General features: G+C 41.2%; 1 protein-coding gene and 1 long non-coding RNA gene across 2 annotated transcripts in view; both read left to right on the plus strand.

Moving 5' to 3' along the window:
* Positions 1 to 1,757: 1,757 nt before the first annotated feature.
* Positions 1,758 to 8,133, plus strand: LOC125486503. The gene is made up of 3 exons (XR_007265167.1): positions 1,758 to 2,268; positions 7,148 to 7,368; positions 7,829 to 8,133. It is a non-coding gene; the product is annotated as an uncharacterized LOC125486503 (long non-coding RNA).
* Positions 8,134 to 14,248: 6,115 nt separating this feature from the next.
* Positions 14,249 to 18,272, plus strand: part of LOC109915729 (guanidinoacetate N-methyltransferase-like) — a 15,527-nt gene continuing 11,503 nt past the window's right edge. The window contains 2 exon segments of the mRNA XM_020515401.2: positions 14,249 to 14,427; positions 14,535 to 14,676. Coding sequence (XP_020370990.1) covers positions 14,249 to 14,427; positions 14,535 to 14,676 — 321 coding nt within the window.

The raw sequence follows: 18,272 nt of genomic DNA on the forward strand, positions 1-18,272 counted from the left end.
ATTTCTGAAGAAGGGTCTAGGCCCGAAACGTCAGCCTTCCTGCTCCTCTGATGCTGCTTGGCCTGCTGTGTTCATCTGGTTCTACACCTTGTTATCTCAAATTCTCCAGCATCTGCAGTTCCTACTATCTCTGAAAAAACTTTAATAGCTACTTGTGTAGTGAAGTTTGTGTCACAGAAAAGAGGTTTCTACAGACTATTTTGCCTCACACACAATCACTTCTGTCATTTATTGCCACCTGCTTTCCACCCCATTAGTTCTTTCCTCCATTTCCTTGCCTGAAACCTGATCCACCTCAAACTTTTACCAGTGCTATAAAGTTCACTGGGATGAAACACTCGCTTTGCTTCTCTCCAGAATCACCTTGAAATATTTTATTAAGGATCCATATTATTTTCCTTTGGTTAACTTGTGTAGGGTGGCACAACGGTTAGCACTGCTGCCTCATAGCGCCAGGGACAAGGACTCAATTCCAGCCTCGATGACGGTGGTGTTTGCCCTGCATTTTGCGTGGGTTTCTGCCGAGTGCTCCAGTTTCCTCCCACAGTTCAAAAGATATGCAGGTTAGGTTGATTGGCCATGATAAATTGCCCTGTAGCATACTGGGACATGCAGACTAGCCATGGCAAATGCAGGGTTACATGCACAGGATGGGATGCTCTTCAGAGGATCAGAGCAGACGCAATGGGCCCAACAGTTTCTACGTGCACTGTGGGGATTCTACTTGTGTATACCCCAGATGCTGCATCTCTTCAACACGTCTATTTACAACAAAACCCACTTCCTCACAATGCAGGAAAGGAGGCACCAACACAAAGTTGGAGGACACTAGATCTGCACACCAGTCTACTTTTCTCTTCCTTCTAAAAAGAAAAAGACCAGTTGAGAAAGTGCCACTTGCATTCACAAACTTGTACTCCTGAAAGTGTGGAATAATCATAGAGGCCATGTTAATCATTCATTTTGGGCAGCACGTGTACCAGAACGAAAGGCCACTTTCAAACAGGTCAAAGTTAATTTTGCATTGATTTGGAAACAAAATAACCTTATGGGGGGGGCGGGGAAGAAAGAGTACATGCCTTTAAATTATTTGAATCTTAAATTCCAGAAGACGACATTACCAGACCCCCGAAAAATAATTAACACGAGCAGGCTGATAGGAATATCACATGTTCGGTCTTATTGCGACACAAACAAGTTTAACACTTTCTTTTCGAGCGGAGCTTTGTTTTTCCATCCCTGGACATGGTCGGCGAAAAAGACTAATAACATTAAAAAAAAAAGAAACTGCGAATGCTAGAAAAACTCAGCATCCGCAAGGAGAAAATAAGAGTTAACATTTCGGAAACAAAAACCGAAGTTGCCGGAAAAGCCCAGTAGGCCTGGCACCAGCTGTGAAGAGAAATCAAAGTCAACGTGTCGGGACCGTTGACCCTTCCTCAGATCGGATGGTAACCCGACACGTTGACTCTGATTTCTCTTCACAGATGCTGCCAGGCCTGCTGAGCTTTTCCAGCAACTTCGGTTTTTGTTTGATTTGCAGCAACCGCAGGTCTTTGGGTTTTTTTTTAAAGTTAACATTTTGGGTGCAGTGACCCTCCTTCGGCCCTGATAATAGCCACATGGTATAGCACGTGGTGAGGTAGCTTTGAAGCATTTCCTAGTTCCGCAAAAAAAAACGCTACTAAACTGGCGTTTCTAAGAGGCGAAAATAAGCCTATAGATAGTAAAGGGATTTTATTAAAAGGTTTGTCGTGTGTTTGGGTTACACGTGCCGAGGATTTGGACTTGTGCCCCCTCGCCATGCTTCTTCCTCCCTACTCTCACATCCAACTCCCACCGTCAGCGTGCTTTAAATAAAGAGAAAACAAAATGAGCGCCAAGGAGGAAAAAGGGACTTAAAACTTGGTGTGGGGTAAAGGGAACACTCGGGGAGAGGAAAAAAAAATCAAACGGACGAACTGAGACCAGGTTAAACCCGAAACGAGAGAAGATGAAGAAAACTTGGACAGTGAAAGGGAAAGAAAAATTCCTCTCTCCCGCCTGGACATTGACCTTCACCAGGCGCCATTACCCGCCCCGCTGTTCCCGGGTCCCTTTTAAGTTCTCTTTCCTCGTCATTAACGGGGAGGCGGGGAAAACAAAAATAAATACACTTTTTTTTTAAAAAAAACGTTAAATTAAACTCCGGCGGCTAGTCGTCGCCGTCAACCTCAAAGGCCGCCCGCGCACGCGTTGAAGGGAAAAACTTTGGTCTCCAAACTCAAGGTAAGGCTTCGGGGCCTACTCTCCGGCCTCTTACCCGATCTCGTCGCCGCCCTGGTTGTTCATGGCGGCGGGTGGGGAGGAAACGGGGCTGTCGGCGCGGCTCGACGGCAAGGCGGTTTCTCGGTGTTGGTCGGCCGTTTTCTCCGATTTTCAATGGAGCTCTCTCTGTGCCGGTCTGTATGTCTTTTCTTTCCCCCCCTCTTTCCGCCGGAGCTAACGGGTCCGGTCGCCGAGCGGGTCGGATCGATTAGCACTCCTCCTTTCACTTTATTTTTCTTTCCTCCTACCCCCCACCACCGCCTCCACCACCACCTCCAACAGCAGCACCGCCGGCGGCTGCTTCGGCGCCTGCGCTTCACCAACACTGAGAGGGACAGACAGAGTGAGCGACCGAGAGCGGCTATGACGGTGGGGGAGGGGAAAAGGGGGGGAAAAAAATCCCAACCGACGCTGAAACTGCGCAACAACCGCAGCGCTACGGGGTTTCCCGCACTGCACGTCAGAGCGTCTCCATGGCAACTCGCCATCCGGGACCCTCCGAGTGGCGGGACCGGGCCGCGTCGTCCGCCGGGAGTTGTAGTTTTCCTTTGCCGCGGCCGCCATGCTTGGACTTCCTTTTACGGGGAGGAGGAGAAGGAAACGTCAAATTCGTCGGCAGTACGTGTGTTTTGTATTATTTCCTTTCTGCCGAAATTTGAATTGTGGTCGCCCGTTAGATAGGCGACGCCCGATTCGCACACGACAAACCATCCCCGACAACGACAGGAAAAAAAAAACACGCCCCACGCAACTGCGAACGCTGGAAATTAGGACAAGAAAACAAATTTTGTGGAAAACTCAGCAGGCAACCTTCCTCTCCGTAAATCCTGCTGAGTTTCCCCCGTGATTTCTGTTTTGGTTCCCCCACAACGATGAACACCGACTTGCATTCATGTAGCGCCCTCCGCAACCTCTGCCCGTCTGGAAGTACTTATTCCCTTCCCCGCGGTCAGTGTAGTGTAGAAATTGTGGTCAGGTACAAAACCTTGCAGTCCCACAAGCAACGCAGAAAATAAAACTTTCCTTTGCAAAGTATCTTTTACAACCACTGCAGTCTTAAAACACTTTACGGAGTCCTAGAGTTTTATTGCACCGAAAAATGACCTTGAGCCCATCCTGTCCGTAACAGTAGTCAAACACATCTATTTTCGTACCATTTTCCAGCAGTTGGCCCATGGTGTTTCAACTGCACATTTTATGCGTCTTAAACGCCCGAAGGGTTCCCACATCTACCCTTTTTTTGCAGTGAGCTCCTGATACCCACCATTCTCTGGCTGAAAACATTTTCCTTCTAAACTTCCAGCTCCTTACCTTGAAAAGGTGACCTCTGGAATTAACCCCTTACTAATAAAGTATTCTTCAAACTCCTTCACCTAATTTAGGAAATATGGCAATCAATTTGCACACAGCCAAGCTTACTCTAATTACTGAGTGTAAGTTCTGTACCTTGGCAGATGCTTGGTTCTTGGGCAAGTGTAGCTATCAAGGTGGGAAGCAGGCTGTTTTTCTTCTGCCTTCATTGGAATGAAACATCAGGCTGGATTTGTACCTGGAGGCTGGTGTGCTAAGAATTTGCCTAAGTAGCAAACTGAAAACTAGCCAGTGTGGTAGTTGAAATGTGCGAACACTCATTGATGGCACATTTTTCAGCATCACAATATATAAACACGTAACCACACCTAAGAGAAGAAAATGAAATAGCACCTTTCACAATTTTAATGTTCCAAATTGTCTTTAGAGTCTCTGAAGTGTAGTCATTGTAATATGAAAATCATGGTAGATACACTAAGCTCCCACAAACAGCAAACAATAACAATCAGATAAGCTTTTATCTATTATTTGAAGGTTAAATATTGGCCAACAATAGCAAAGAGAACTCCCCTGCTTATTTTCAAATTCTTGCCATGGAATCTTTACATCCAGCTGAGAGGGCAAACAGGATGAAGGTTTTATATCTCTTCCAGAAGCTGCCACAAAAATTTGCAGTCCAATCTGAGATTCCAATCTAATGATTTTAATTGTCATTTTCCTTTTTTATTTCACTTATTTTAGTTTGTTGTTAATTCGCCTGCCCTAGCTTGAATCTTTATTGTGTGACCCTAATTAGCAATTAAAGAATTCAGGTGGCCATTCAGGCCATGGTGCCTCCATTAATTTACCTTTGGTTTTTGTTCCCCTTTCGAAACTTTCCTATTGAATTTGCTTCCAGCTCCTTTTCAGGCAGCGTATTCCTGAACACTGGTTAGGGAGAATTACCTCAACTTGTCTTAGAAATTCCCTCTTTGAATTTCTCTAAACTCTCCTTCCTTCAGGTTCTCCGTAAACCCATGTCTTTACAAAACGTTTGGTTATCTGTCCTCAGGGATAGTAAGAACTGCAGATGCTGGAGTCAGAGATAATACAGGGTGGAGCTGAAGGAACACGGCAGGCCAGGCAGCATTAGAGGAGCAGGAAAGTTGATGTTTTGCGTCGGACCCTTCTTCATCTGTCCTGATATCTTATGTGATTGCAAGTAAAATTTGGTTTGATAATGTCATTGTGGAGCACCGAGAAGATGTTTTATTACCGTGTTGTTCATTACAAGTACAGTAGCCTCAAGTGAACAAGACAAATTTAAAGGTGTAAAATAAATGTATTTTGTTGTTATTCATTTGGTTTAGACCCCAGGATGATGCTGCACATTTAACTGAATAAAGATAAGGCAACTAACAGAAGACAGTTTTAGGACTATTATCAGGAATGTTTTGAGTGATGGACCTGGACCTGTTTGGAGCAACCTCAATCGAGTCACAAACCATTGCTGCCAGGAAAGAGTTGAAAGTCTGAGGCCCAGGAACAAGAATGTGCTGGTTCCTTGCAAATTTCCAGTTTGGGGCGAGCCTTCCGGAGTACGTGGCTGCTGCTGAGGAGAGAGAGAGAGAGCAGTTTCACCAAAGAACAATCTGTGCTGGAAGTGAAATTGTTGAACAGGCAATGCACTTATTTATTTGTATTTAGTTTGCAGAAATTCAAAGAAAAATGTAGAGAAAGGGGCTGAGAGAATGAGTTAAAAGACACAAATTTACAAGCGCTTCAGATGATTTTCAAGATTGCTTCTTCAAATACTGTGACTGTGAAATTAGAAAATAATTTTTCCTTTGTTATTGGACACATTAGAGGTTAATTTTTTTCCTAGAATGTCTTTAATAAGACAAATTAGATAGTACTTTGCCTCTTTCGTGCTTCAATCATAGCTGCATATGAGTTTGCCTAAATGACGTTCCTTATGGACAAGATCCTCTGAATTGTTGACAGTGCAAGGGACGTCAAAAATCTGTTCCTTCGCTGCTTGAGCTAGTAATGCTTATTCTTATATTAAAAGCATGTAGTATATTTGCCTGGAAGTTTGACCCCTGAGTAATTGGATGGTGAATCTAAAATGGATTCTATAGAACTAAATATAATTTAATTTCCTCCTCTGCCAAAGAGACCACTGGGGACAGTCAGTTGCATAGTGACATACAAAACAAGGTCCCAATGGTTAAGGACGCCACTTTTGAGATATCAGCAGCGACTATATCCGTAGCATAGGTGATGAGAGAGAAAGGGGACACTCATAAATGCAAATTAATAATATCTTTTCATTTAAGTCAGAGTTTTACAACACAAGGAGAGGCCTTTTGGCATATCATTGTCTGCGCCAATCATCAAGCACCCATCTACTCTAGTCCCATTTTCCAGCACATAGCCTATAAATTGTATGCTGTGGTGCATCAAGTGATCACCTAAATACTTAAAAATGTCGTGATGATTCACAACTCTACCACCCTTTCAAGTAGTGAGTTACAAATACCCACCATCTTCTAGGTGCAAACATTCTTAACTTCCTGACTGGCACAGACTCAATGGGAAGAAGGGTGTATTTTTTGGGCTGTAAACCTCAAGGACTCTATGAACAAATCTCCTCTAAACCTCTTGCTCTTTATCCTAAATCTGTACTCCCTTGTTATTGACCCTTCAACTACAAGGAACAGCTGCTTTCTATCTACCTTGTCCATGTCCCTTATAATGCTGTACATCTCAATCAGGTCCTCCGTCAGCCTTCTCTGCTCCAAGGAAAACAACCCCAGCTTGTCTAGTCTCTCTTAATAACTGAATGCTACAGCCTAGGAAACATTTTTGCAAATCTTTTATATACTCTGTCTAGTGTGACCACATCCTTCCTTCACATCTTTTCCTAGTAGTGTGGTGACCAGAACTACACTCAGTACTCCAGTTGTGGCTTACATAACATCATATTCTCCCTGCTCTCATAAAGACAAGTAAACAATGTGTCTTCTTGACCAACTTACTCATCTAGTCTGTTCCTTCAAGGACCTATGAAAATGCATGCCAAGGTCTCTTTGTATTTGCAAATGGTGTTGGAGACATAGTAAAAGCTTCTGATAGCTGTGACTTCACATTTCCTAAATGCTTACTTCTCCTCCAGAAGTAAAGTTTGTCCAATTCAAGGCAGCCCAAGACCCCCGGCCCACCGATACCACAAGTGAAATTATGTTGAAAAGGGACAGTGAGGAATGTATGACTCAATGGATGACCCAGCTTCTTGTCCACAGGAGCAGGAAGAAGAAGCAAAATTCTCCAGGTTGTAGCAAATACCTGAACTTCCCCCTATCCCTCACCCAAACACAGCTTCAGAAGAGGGATAAAAAGATCTCAAAGCTGTATCAAAACATTGAGAGACTGAAAAAAGAGAGGGCAGCCAGTGCCAGTGGGTGGAACCGCTTGAGGCTCAGAATAAAAAGCTTGGAAAAACACTTCCAGAATTGGGTAACTTATTTATTTTGTACATTATTTTCAGCTCCTTCTGTGTCTAAAACATCATTGAATGGAGGGAGAGAGATACCTAAATTCGCTTTGGCTCAGTGGCCTCCTGGAATGATACTAATGATTTTCCATGTTTGCAATGAGGAACAGAGGTCCTAATTACAGGAGCCCCCAATATCAAAGGATATTCAACCCAAAATGCTCTCAAACCTTGGAGATACAGTTGACAACCTGTACTCTCCAACTGATGGTAAGGTAAGTAATCTTATGATTTCAGAGCAGCACCTTAATTGTGCCTTTTAAGCAGAACTGCATGTAGAAGTAGATAGTACTGACTGCAGTGTTAAACCTGCCTCACTAGCACTGCACCTTAATCACTTGCAGTAGGTGACATACTTAGTGTTTTAAATGTACAATGCTGAGCTGTCCCTAACTTTGCTTCCAGGAGCAATTATTAAATGGGATTGAGTTCCCAAAAGAACTCTGGAGTTCTGTCCACAACCAGAGGACAAATTCTTTAAGTCCCTAGCTGTTGGCATCTGAGGCTCCGATACACTCTGGGAGAGGTTGATTTGGGGGACACCCCACCCACGGTTCATGAACCATGGGGATACTGCAAAGCTGGGGTTTTCACCCCAAAAGTTGAATGCAGTCAAAGGTATTCACTCAAATAACACATTAAATTAAATTGTTATTTCTTTGTCTCATTTGCCAGTTTTTGGGTGTTCCATTTTGTGCTGTGGCTAAAGACTTAAATAAATCCCTTGCTTAATACTTCTCTTCATCCACCACCATATTGCCTGTGCCACCTCCACATCCAAGGATTAAATGAAGAAGCAGTGACAAAAGAAAGTCAGAAGCTGAATAAGTATACTTCAGAAAAAAATGAGACCTCAACAAAAAATGATTTCTTAAGATGAATTTCTCTGAATATAATGAAATTATTTGCTAAAATTACTTTTTATTTGATTTTTGTAACATTTGTTTTTTCAATAAAACTTTGGAACTTACAGCTACAGTCAGTTTCTCTTGGATTCTTCATTACTTAAATACAAACCTCCTAGGGATAGACCTGAGTTAATTGTTGCCAACAGGTCTCAATTTCTGGTTGCCAACTGCTGAGTACAGTGGCAATTGAACTGCTTTTTTTTACTCTGGAATACACTGGTTTTTGGGTTAAGGATTAATAAAAGTGTAGAGACCAAACAGACTTAAATTCAATTCAGTGCATCACATAGGTATTTGTAGCATATGTTGTTACAGTTTAAGACTATAAGTCCTATCAGTAACAACAACTTGCATTTCTAAACTTGTCCTTAATATATTAAATGGTCCCAAGACATTGCGCAGAAAAATACAGCATCAATACAAAAGTGAAGAAGGAGAGCTGACTAAAAACCCAGATTATTATCTTCTTTCCAAACCATTTTGATATCTTGATCAATCTGAGTTAACATGCTTGGAGGGAAGTAGAGGAAAAATCATTTGAATGATTGGAAGTAAAAGACACCATCAGTGTTATTGACAATCCAACTTTCAACACAGATACCTCTGCATGTACCACAGTGAAGTAAATGGGAACAGTTTCATGTGCCAAGTTAAAAGAAGACTAAAAATACATCTCATGAATGACCTTATTTTAATAATCTACGTAGTCACAATTGAAGCATTTAAGGCATGAGATTTGAAAATCCTAAGTAGATAGATTTTGGTAAACTGAGCTATGTTTATTCTTAATTATTGTTTATGAAGACAAGTTGTAATTATGAACCTTGAAGAATATACATAAGATGCAGGAACAGAAATAGGCCATTCAACTCATCAAATGGCACAGCAGATTTGATGAAATCATGGCTAATCTGATCATCCTCAACTACACTTGCTTGCCTTTTCCTGATAACCCCTTGATTTTCTTACTGATTAGAAACCTTTCTGTTTAGGCTTTGACATACTTAATGAGCTAGCGCTGCAGTAAAAAAAGTTCCACAAATTCACTAACTTTTGAGAGAATAAATTCCTGCTGTGTCTTAAATATGTGACGCCAATTCTGAAATTATGCCCTCTGGTCATAGATTCCCATGAGGAGAAGCACCATTTCTGCATTCACCCTGTCAAAGGTCTCTTAGAATCTCGTATGTTTCAATGAGGTTGCCTCTCATTATTCTAAACTGGAATGAGTACAGCCCCAATGTACTCAACCTCTCCTCATAAGACAGTCAACCTAGTGAACCTTGTGTGGACTGCTTCCAATGTCAGTACAGTGTATCTTTTCTTGGATATGGGGTCCAAAACTGATTACAGTATTCCAGCTTTAGACTGACTAGTGCCTCGTCAGAAGGAAGGGTCATTGGACTCGAAACATTAACTCTGATTTCTTTCTACAGATACTGAGCTTTTCCAGCAATTTTTGTTTATGACTTCTATTAGTTAGCTAATTTTCTATCCATCGTTTTAATGACATCTTCCAAGTGCTTCCAAGATCCTTAATTCCCAGTCCTTAATGGGTTAATAGGTAAAGTTTTCATAGTCCTATTAGACCATTGAGCTGCTGCAACATTGGAATGAGACAACTGGTGGTGCTTTAATCTGAGGGTCACCATGCTTCAGATGAAAGGAAAGGTTATGAAGGAGAATCCTCCATGATAACCTCAGCCAATGCAGATGTGAACCCACACTGTTAGCATCACTTTGCATTGCAAACCAGCTGCCCAGTCAGCTGACCCAACCAACCCCCCTATAGGTATTACCTATTCACTGTGCAGGTCAGTACAGAGTTTTATGTCATCGATTTTAGTATTAACACAATCAATAATGTCTATTTGATTAAGTGTGAAAGTTTATTTATCTTCTACATTAATTAGGAATTTATATTGTTTCCATAAAACTCATTGAGGATTACTGACAATGCATAAAGAGGAGTTGACTAAAGATGAATAAATTCATAACTTTTTAATTTCTCTTGATATAGTTGTACAGATATAGATTTTAAAACCAGGCCATTTAAATATAGCAGTTAGTTGGCCCAGCCAGTGTCACCAGTGGAATTAAAAACAGAAAATGCTGAGAACGCCCATCAGGCCGAAGCTGTGGAGAGATGAACAGTTACTGTTTCAAAGCAATGACCTTTCTTCGGAACTGCAAGTTGTTAGAGATGAAAAGATTCGAATCAAGTCTGTTGTCTGAAATAGGAACAAAGTGGGTGGAGGCCAGGAATGATTAAATGCCAAACGTGATGATAATGATGCAATGCAAAAGGAAGTGATAATCAGTCAAATATAGACACATATAAAGATCGAATGTTGTCAATGTGAAACATTAATTCTCTCTGATGCTGCCTGACCTGCTGAGTATTTCCATATTTAACCAGGGAAATAGTGCCTAAGCTGAGTGGGCCTCAATGGCAGAGGAAAATGGTGCAAAAAAAGCAGTTAGACCTACAGGCTATCCACTAACAAGGGATCCCCACCTCAAGCAAGGACTTCAACTCCTCTGCACCCTATGAATTTGGTTCCACCATTCTCCATGATGTCACAACGTATTTTTAAGTAGATGCCCTCAACATATGTCACATTGATTTTTATTGAAGTTATATAATGTCGATTTTTGATACGTTTTTGAATTCTACAGTCCAGGGACCTTTTAAAGCCATGATTGTCTTAAACAAAAGCAACAACATAACTCATGAGCTTTTGGAATGAATAGAGACAGAGCTGTTCTTTCAAACTGAGATGCACACAAAGAGGTTGCACTTTGATCCAAAAAAAAACACAAAGTAATTGTAATTGGGAATAAATAAAATTTGGTCTGTCTTTGTGTCTTGATCTGACATTTTGAGAAAAGGCAAAAAAAAACTCAGGCTATCTATCCTTTGATTTCTCTAACTTGTGTTCTTTGATTGCATGTGACCAACCAACTTCGTGATTTATAGCCTCTGAGCTATTTTCTCAAATGCATTTTGGCTCATACATCCATCAAATGACAATCCAGCATGTCACACTTGACAAGTGCATTCATAGGAATATCTATTGATTCAACACTGTGAGTCAGTTGTTGTCAATCAAACCAACTATGCAGCTGCCAATTGTTAAAAGTATTTTGTTTGACTAATTTAACATTATTTCTATGCAGTTTTGTACCTATTGTGTCGTGTAAAAGTTTGGTGGCATTTTTTTCATTTTTCTCCCCACTTCTACTGCTGACTCTTTCTTGGCATACAGTTCCACAGGTGATGGGTGTCCCTCGCTATCCCATTCTTATGATTTAGTTTTTCTTGCAGTACTTTACTGATCTGTGTGGCTCAGTTATTTACAGAATAATTCCTGTAAACCCCACATGTTGTTTTCTTTTCCAATTTATCTTCCCTCTCTTCTTGAAAGTGCTTACTCAGGCTGTGATGCCAGACATCAATTTTGTGATGCAAGACAAGCAAGACTTGATACTTTATAGTGTCTGGGCAATGTTTACAGAGCATAACAGAGTTAATTTTACCCCCATTAGGCCTTGTTAACAGTTGTGGAACAAGTGCCTAAATTTCACCAAACCCACCATGGGCTCTCACCCATGTTCTTATTATCCAATTACAGAAATCCCATGCATAAGAGGTACTTTGATTTCAATCTTCTGAACCACTTACATTATTTGTTTTCCACTGTCAGAGTTGTTATCAGGTATATGTAGCAAAGGTGTGTCAGGCAGTACATGATCCCAGTGAGAGGAACCCCCATATTCTGGATTCAAAACATCAATTCTCCCCATTGTTCCCTATCACATTCTATGACTAAGCAGCCAGCCTTGGTTCCCATTTATATGACTGGCCCACTTGTTTTTCACATTCTGCTATTTTCTGTTGACGGGCAACTTCTTAGTTTATCCAGAGAAGTCCAGTAATTCTCTTTAAATCCTTTGCCTCCTTGCCAATTCCCATTTCCTTGGGGAAGGTTGTGGCATAGTGGTAATGTCATTGGACTAGCAATCCAGAATCACAGGCAAGTGTTCTGGGCATTGGGCAGATAGTGAAATTTTAATTCAATTTAAGAAAATCTGGTGTCATGTAATTGATTGTTGTAAAGACTCGTTCAAATCACATTCTAATTCTATATCTTGGTGTCAAGTGTTTTATCTAATAATGCTGCTGTGAAGTGACTCGGCATTTTATGAATGAAACACAGTAAATATATGCAAATTGTTCTACTTCAGACTGTCCATTACACTCTACGTTCAATTACTGATCTGAGCCAAGATAGCAGGTAGCAGGATAAGTACAATTAGCCTCACCCACCCAAATTTCCAACTCCCAATTGCTATCCAGTGATTACTGCTGGAAAGTACTTGAGAATACATATGAATCAGGGATAAGTTCAACTGTTTTGCCCATCACAATAAGCTGGCCAGCTCATACCATTTGTAGGGAGAGAATAGTCATTTAGCTGAACAGTGGTCCATATGTAATATCTTGAGGCCTTGAGGGAAAGGAAGATGGTGCTCCCTGTCTGATTGTTCACAGAGCAGACTGTCAAAGTCATTTGACAGAATGCCCCTGTCGAAGAGACTACATTAAATCACACACCAAAGGCCCAGACTTTGAGGCAAAGAGATTTTATTCATGATATCACAGAGAGTCAACGCTGACAAAAGGTCAAGACTCTGACAAGCACAAAAAAGAGGCAGAATTTGTGCAGTGGTACAAACAAGTTGAAACAAACTGCAATTGTACTGTGTTTTAGCAAGGCAAGGTCATTAAAGGAAGATGATGCACCCTGTCTGATTGTTCACAGAGCAGACTGTCAAAGTCACTTGATAGAATGCCTCACCACAATAACTTTCAAACAAGTGCCAGGCCATAGCTTGGCTTGGAAAAGATTGTTCCCATTAAATCCTTACTGCATTTTCTTAATTTCAAAAGTATAATGTATTCATGAAAATACCTTTATATACACACATAATCACAGAAACAATTTGATTCTGTAGAGCAGCATATGAAGAAATAAAACAAACATTGAAGTTTGACTCTATCCAGTAAACAAACCCAAGGAATTTCTTACAAGACTATATTTATATACATTTGAGGCCCCGGGATGGTCTGAACAGACCCCCATTTAACTTCAGCAGAAAGACCTTAGACAGTGATCTAACCCCATTGTGCCTTGGCAACAGCTGCCCCAATCTTTAATATGTCCTCAGCACGTAGTCCTAGACCCTGGAATGTGCCAGTCTGCAATATTCAGTCAAAGTCAATTAATCACACCACCTCCACACAATTCCCTCAATGAGGCTCTGGTGAAGAAAAGACTGTCACCCACCTCCTTCTGGAATGTGTCTTTGCAATGTGGGTCTGAAGAAATATTCAGTGTTTTTTCGTCAAAGTTCATTTGTAAGCAAATCTGCAGTGCAGGTGTCTGTGCTCTATGAGATATTTCCAGGGATACACATCAAGACAAACATCAACTGCAGCTGGAAGACCACCAACTTGGTGAAAGATGCTCATTGGTCTGCCTAAAAAGTTGATTGTAACTGAATGTTGCAGACTTGGAAATTCCAAGGTCCAGGATAAATGCTGTGGGATGCAGTAAAACTTGGAGATGGTTCACAGACTAAGGCCCTCCTATCATAGTATTCAGGGGACCTGAAAACAGTGTTTCAGGCAGTTACTTTATCAAGGAATAGATATTGTAAACATAACATGTAATTGTAATTGTTTTGAGGCATCTCACATTGTCGTGGCTGCACGGAAAGAACTGTATCACACTTCTAATGCCCAATTTGTTGTGAAAAGTCGTTTTATAAGTTTTTATGAATAAAGTATACTCATGGGGAAAATCACCTCTTAGCTTAGGTACTGGGACACTGTGATCAAGAATGCCTTCATAAATGTCTTCATCGAGATAGGGTATGATTTAAATGGCATACTTGTGTTACTTGCGCCCCTCTCCCTCTGCTGTCAGGACTTGTAAAGTTCAGTAACAACTGTTAGACCACAGTTGATTCATGCTTATTTATGTTAACATTAACATGTGAGCTTTACATTGAAGGAGGGGGGAAGCACAAATGGAAGCTGCAATTTCAGCATTAATCAGAGTTCTTATAGACCAGTGTCCAGCTGTCACCCTCCCCTTTCTCCACCCTGACTGTAAACAGAATGAGTTTGGAAAGCAAGGATGCCATTTTCTCACTGTGCAAGAACTGCAAACCGGACTGGAGGTTAGCAAGTGCTGAGTACAATGACAGCGACACGCATTTACAGATCCTGGGCAAACCGGTGATTGAGCGCTGGGAGACTCCATGTATACACGCCCTGGCTACTGTTGCAGCCTCAAAAGAGACAGTCCGCTCTCCCTTTCAAGCAAATTCCAATCTTTTTAAATGCCATTTGGATGGAGAGGTGGTGGCAGATGAACAGTAACAAGAATAATTTCTCTTGGCATAGGAAGACGTGTTCTGGTAATTGGATTTGGATGGCAATTTCAGCCACCAAGATAGAGTAAACATTGAAAAGACTGGATCATTGAATGTAATGAAGGTGCGTTTAAAAGATTACAGGAATGGGCTAAGGATCAAACCCACAAGGTGAGGGCACAATGACTAGACATTAGATAGTGCATCATTTTAAAATGTGGCTGATTTTTTGCATGGAAACAGTAGGAATGCAGTGAATGCAACCATTCTGATTTCATTCGGGCTGATCACATTTGATTGGATTCAAAATTTTGTCACAAAGATGACGGGACAATGTTGGAATATAATTGGACGATCCAATCACATCCACAAAAAGAAAATGAATTTTGATGCAATTACGATGGGGAAATGGTAATATATTTCTAAGTCAGAATGTTGTGTGAGTTGAATGTGTTGATGCCCACGTGTACCTGCTGCATTGGTCCTTCCAGGTGGTGGATGTGAAAGCATATAAAGAATTATTGTGGTTATTATTATGTAGACAAACATTGCAAAAATCAATCAAATGTTACGGTCTGCTGAGGCATATTATCTCAAAGAAGCATAAACCATGCATGATTCATCTTGCTATTTACTCTGGCTAATTGCCCAGGACTAGTTCCATCTTTTGCCTGGAATAATGATCAATAGAAAAAAATGAACAGCAAAAAAACCCAATCATGTACAACGTGGATAATTTGGGTGGAAATTGTAGAACTCTGCTCACACAATTTACAAAGTAACATTTTGTTAAGGTCACCAATGCAGTAATTAATTTGTTTCTTGGGTGTAACTCATCATTTTGAATGTAACCTCTGCTGCATAGGGAGAGGCTGAATAGGCTGGGGCTATTTTCCCTGGAGTGTCAGCGGCCTTTTAGAAGTTTATAAAATCATGAGGCGCATGGATAAGGTAAATATACAAGGTCTATTACCCAGGGCAGGGGAGTCCAAAACTAGAGGGCATAGGTTCAAGGTGAGAGGGAAAGATTTAAAAGGGACCTAAGGGGCAACTTTTTCATGCAGAGGGTGGTGTGCGTATGAATGAACTGCCAGAGGAAATGGTGGAGGCTGGTACAGTTACAACATTTAAAAGGCATCTGGATGGGTATATGAACAGGAAGGGTTTAGAGGGATATGGGCCAAATGCTGGCAAATGGGACTAGATTTATTTAGGATATCTGGTCAGCATGGACAAGTTGGACAGAAGGGTCTGTTTCCGTGCTGTATATCTCTATGACTCTATGTTCAATAAATAATGTTTCCTAGCTGCAGTCTACAGAGTTGTAATCCTTTGAATGAGAGGTACAGCAGGCTTCAGGATCTAACTGGTATACCCCTGTTTCTGTGAGACATTAAACTCTGGTCATGACTACTTGTTAGAACACTAGACTAGAAGATAAGGGCAGAAGTAGGCGATTCAGCCTATCGAGTCTACTTCATCATTTAATAAGGTCATGTGGCTGATCTCATAATCCTCAACTCCACTTTCCTGTCTTAGTCCCATACCCTTGATACCCTTACTGATTAAAAAGTTATCTTTCTCACCCTTGAACATACTTAATGAACATACTTTCTGGTAAGGAATTCCACAGAATGACTACTTTCAGAGAGAATAAAATTCCTCCTTATCTCCTTCTTAAATGAACAATCCCTTACTGTGAGGTTATGGCTTCTGATCCCACACTCTCCCACAAGGGAAAATAACCTTTGCTCATCTACTTAGAATCTTGCAAGTTTCAATAAGGTCACCTCTTAGTCTTCCATACTCCAATGAGTACAGGCCTAATCTACTCAACCTCTCCTCAAAAGAAACTCCCGCCATATCCAGGATCAACCCAGTGAACCCGCTCTGGGCTGTCTCCATTGCCAGTATTTTTCCTTAAACAAGAGCGCCAAAATTGTTCACAGTATTCCAGCTGTGATCTGACTAGTGTCTTGTATAGTTTCAGCAAGTTCTCTCTATTTTAAAGTCCATTCACTTTGAGACAAAGGTCAAGATAATTTGCCTTCCCTATTACTGACTGAACTTGGATGCTAGCTTTTGTGATTCAAGGACCCCCAATGTGTTACAGATAGCTGCAGTCTTTCCCAATTTAGACAAATTCAATTCTTCTAACCTTCCTGCCAAAGTGCATAATGTCACATTTTCCCATATTATTCCACTTTACCATTGCCCTAGTTTTTGCCCTCTCATTTAACTCTATCCCTCTGTAGACATTTTGTCATCCTCATTCCTTGCAATTCTAATCTAGTGCTTATAATCTACAAACTTGATATTACAACAAATGTTTCATTAACTGGCACCTAGGGACCAGGAGTGTGCCATTGATCAGATATTCCTTTTGATCAAGAGGTCCACATAATCAATGTAAAAACAAACATTAACTAATAGAAATGTAATGCAGAGGGTAGACACGTCAATGTAATACTTTGTTTACAGCATAAATGATTTAAATAATAATGCAACTTTGCCTTACATGAAACTTAATGGCAGAGAGCCTTCTCACTTGCACCCTCAACTGACTACTCTGAGATCATGGTAATAAAGTAAACTTCTGGTATTTCAGGGATATAATTTTTGTCAGTTTATCGAGAGTACCAGTTCATTAAGATGCCGGTTAAAACAAAGTATGCTGTAGTATATTCACTCGGTCCTCCAAGTCATTAATATATATTTGAATATCTATGGCCCTGGCACTGATCCTTGTGAAATCCCTTCGTTCCAGGTTGTCATCCTGGAAATGTACCCATTATCTAAACTATCTCACTTCTATTCATTAGCAAATCCTCCACCATGTAACATACTATTGCCAACATCATGGGCCCTTATCTTAATAAAACAGCCTTATGTGTGGTACCTTCTTGAATGCCTATTGGAATTCCAAATATCTTACATCTACTAGTTTCCCTTCATCCATCCATCCATCTATCTATCTACCTATTTATCTATCTATCTTTATCTGTTCTGTTGGCTTAGATGAATGCTAAAGATCACCCTGGACTTGAGAAAGAATCAGAAATTCTCCTTGAATCATGGCCAATAGTCCTACTTTAAAAAACACCATTGCAGTAGAATTCCTTCATCTAAGTGCTGGTAAGAGAGTCATAGAGCAATAGAGTTATACAGCACAGAAACAGACCTTTTGGTCCACCACATCCATGCTGACCAAATATCCTAAATTAATTTAGTCCCATTTGCCAGTATTTGGCCCAAATCCCTCTAAACCCTTCCTATTCATATCTGTTTCAGAGATAGTAGGAACTGCAGATGCTGGATAATCTGAGATTCCTTAGAAGGAATCAGAAAACCTCATAAAACCAAGCGGAGGCTTGGGGACCGCTTTGCAAAAAACCAAGCGGAGGCTTGGGGACCGCTTTGCAGAAACCAAGTGGAGGCTTGGGGACCGCTTTGCAGATCTGCTGTTCCCGTTGTGGCCTCCTCTACATCGGGGAAACTGAACGGAGGCTTGGGGACCGCTTTGCAGAACACCTACGCTCGGTTCGCACTAAACAACTGCACCTCCCAGTCGCAAACCATTTCAACTCCCCCTCCCATTCGTCAGACGACATATCCATCCTGGGCCTCCTGCAGTGCCACAACGATGTCACCTGAAGGATGCAGGAACAGCACCTCATATTTCGCTTGGGAACCCTGCTGCCCAATGGTATCAATGTGGACTTCACAAGCTTCAAAATCTCCCCTCCCCTAACCGCATCCCAAAACCA

This window comes from Rhincodon typus, chromosome 29 (genome assembly GCF_021869965.1).
Source record: "Rhincodon typus isolate 14 chromosome 29, sRhiTyp1.1, whole genome shotgun sequence".
Classification (NCBI taxonomy): domain Eukaryota; kingdom Metazoa; phylum Chordata; class Chondrichthyes; order Orectolobiformes; family Rhincodontidae; genus Rhincodon; species Rhincodon typus.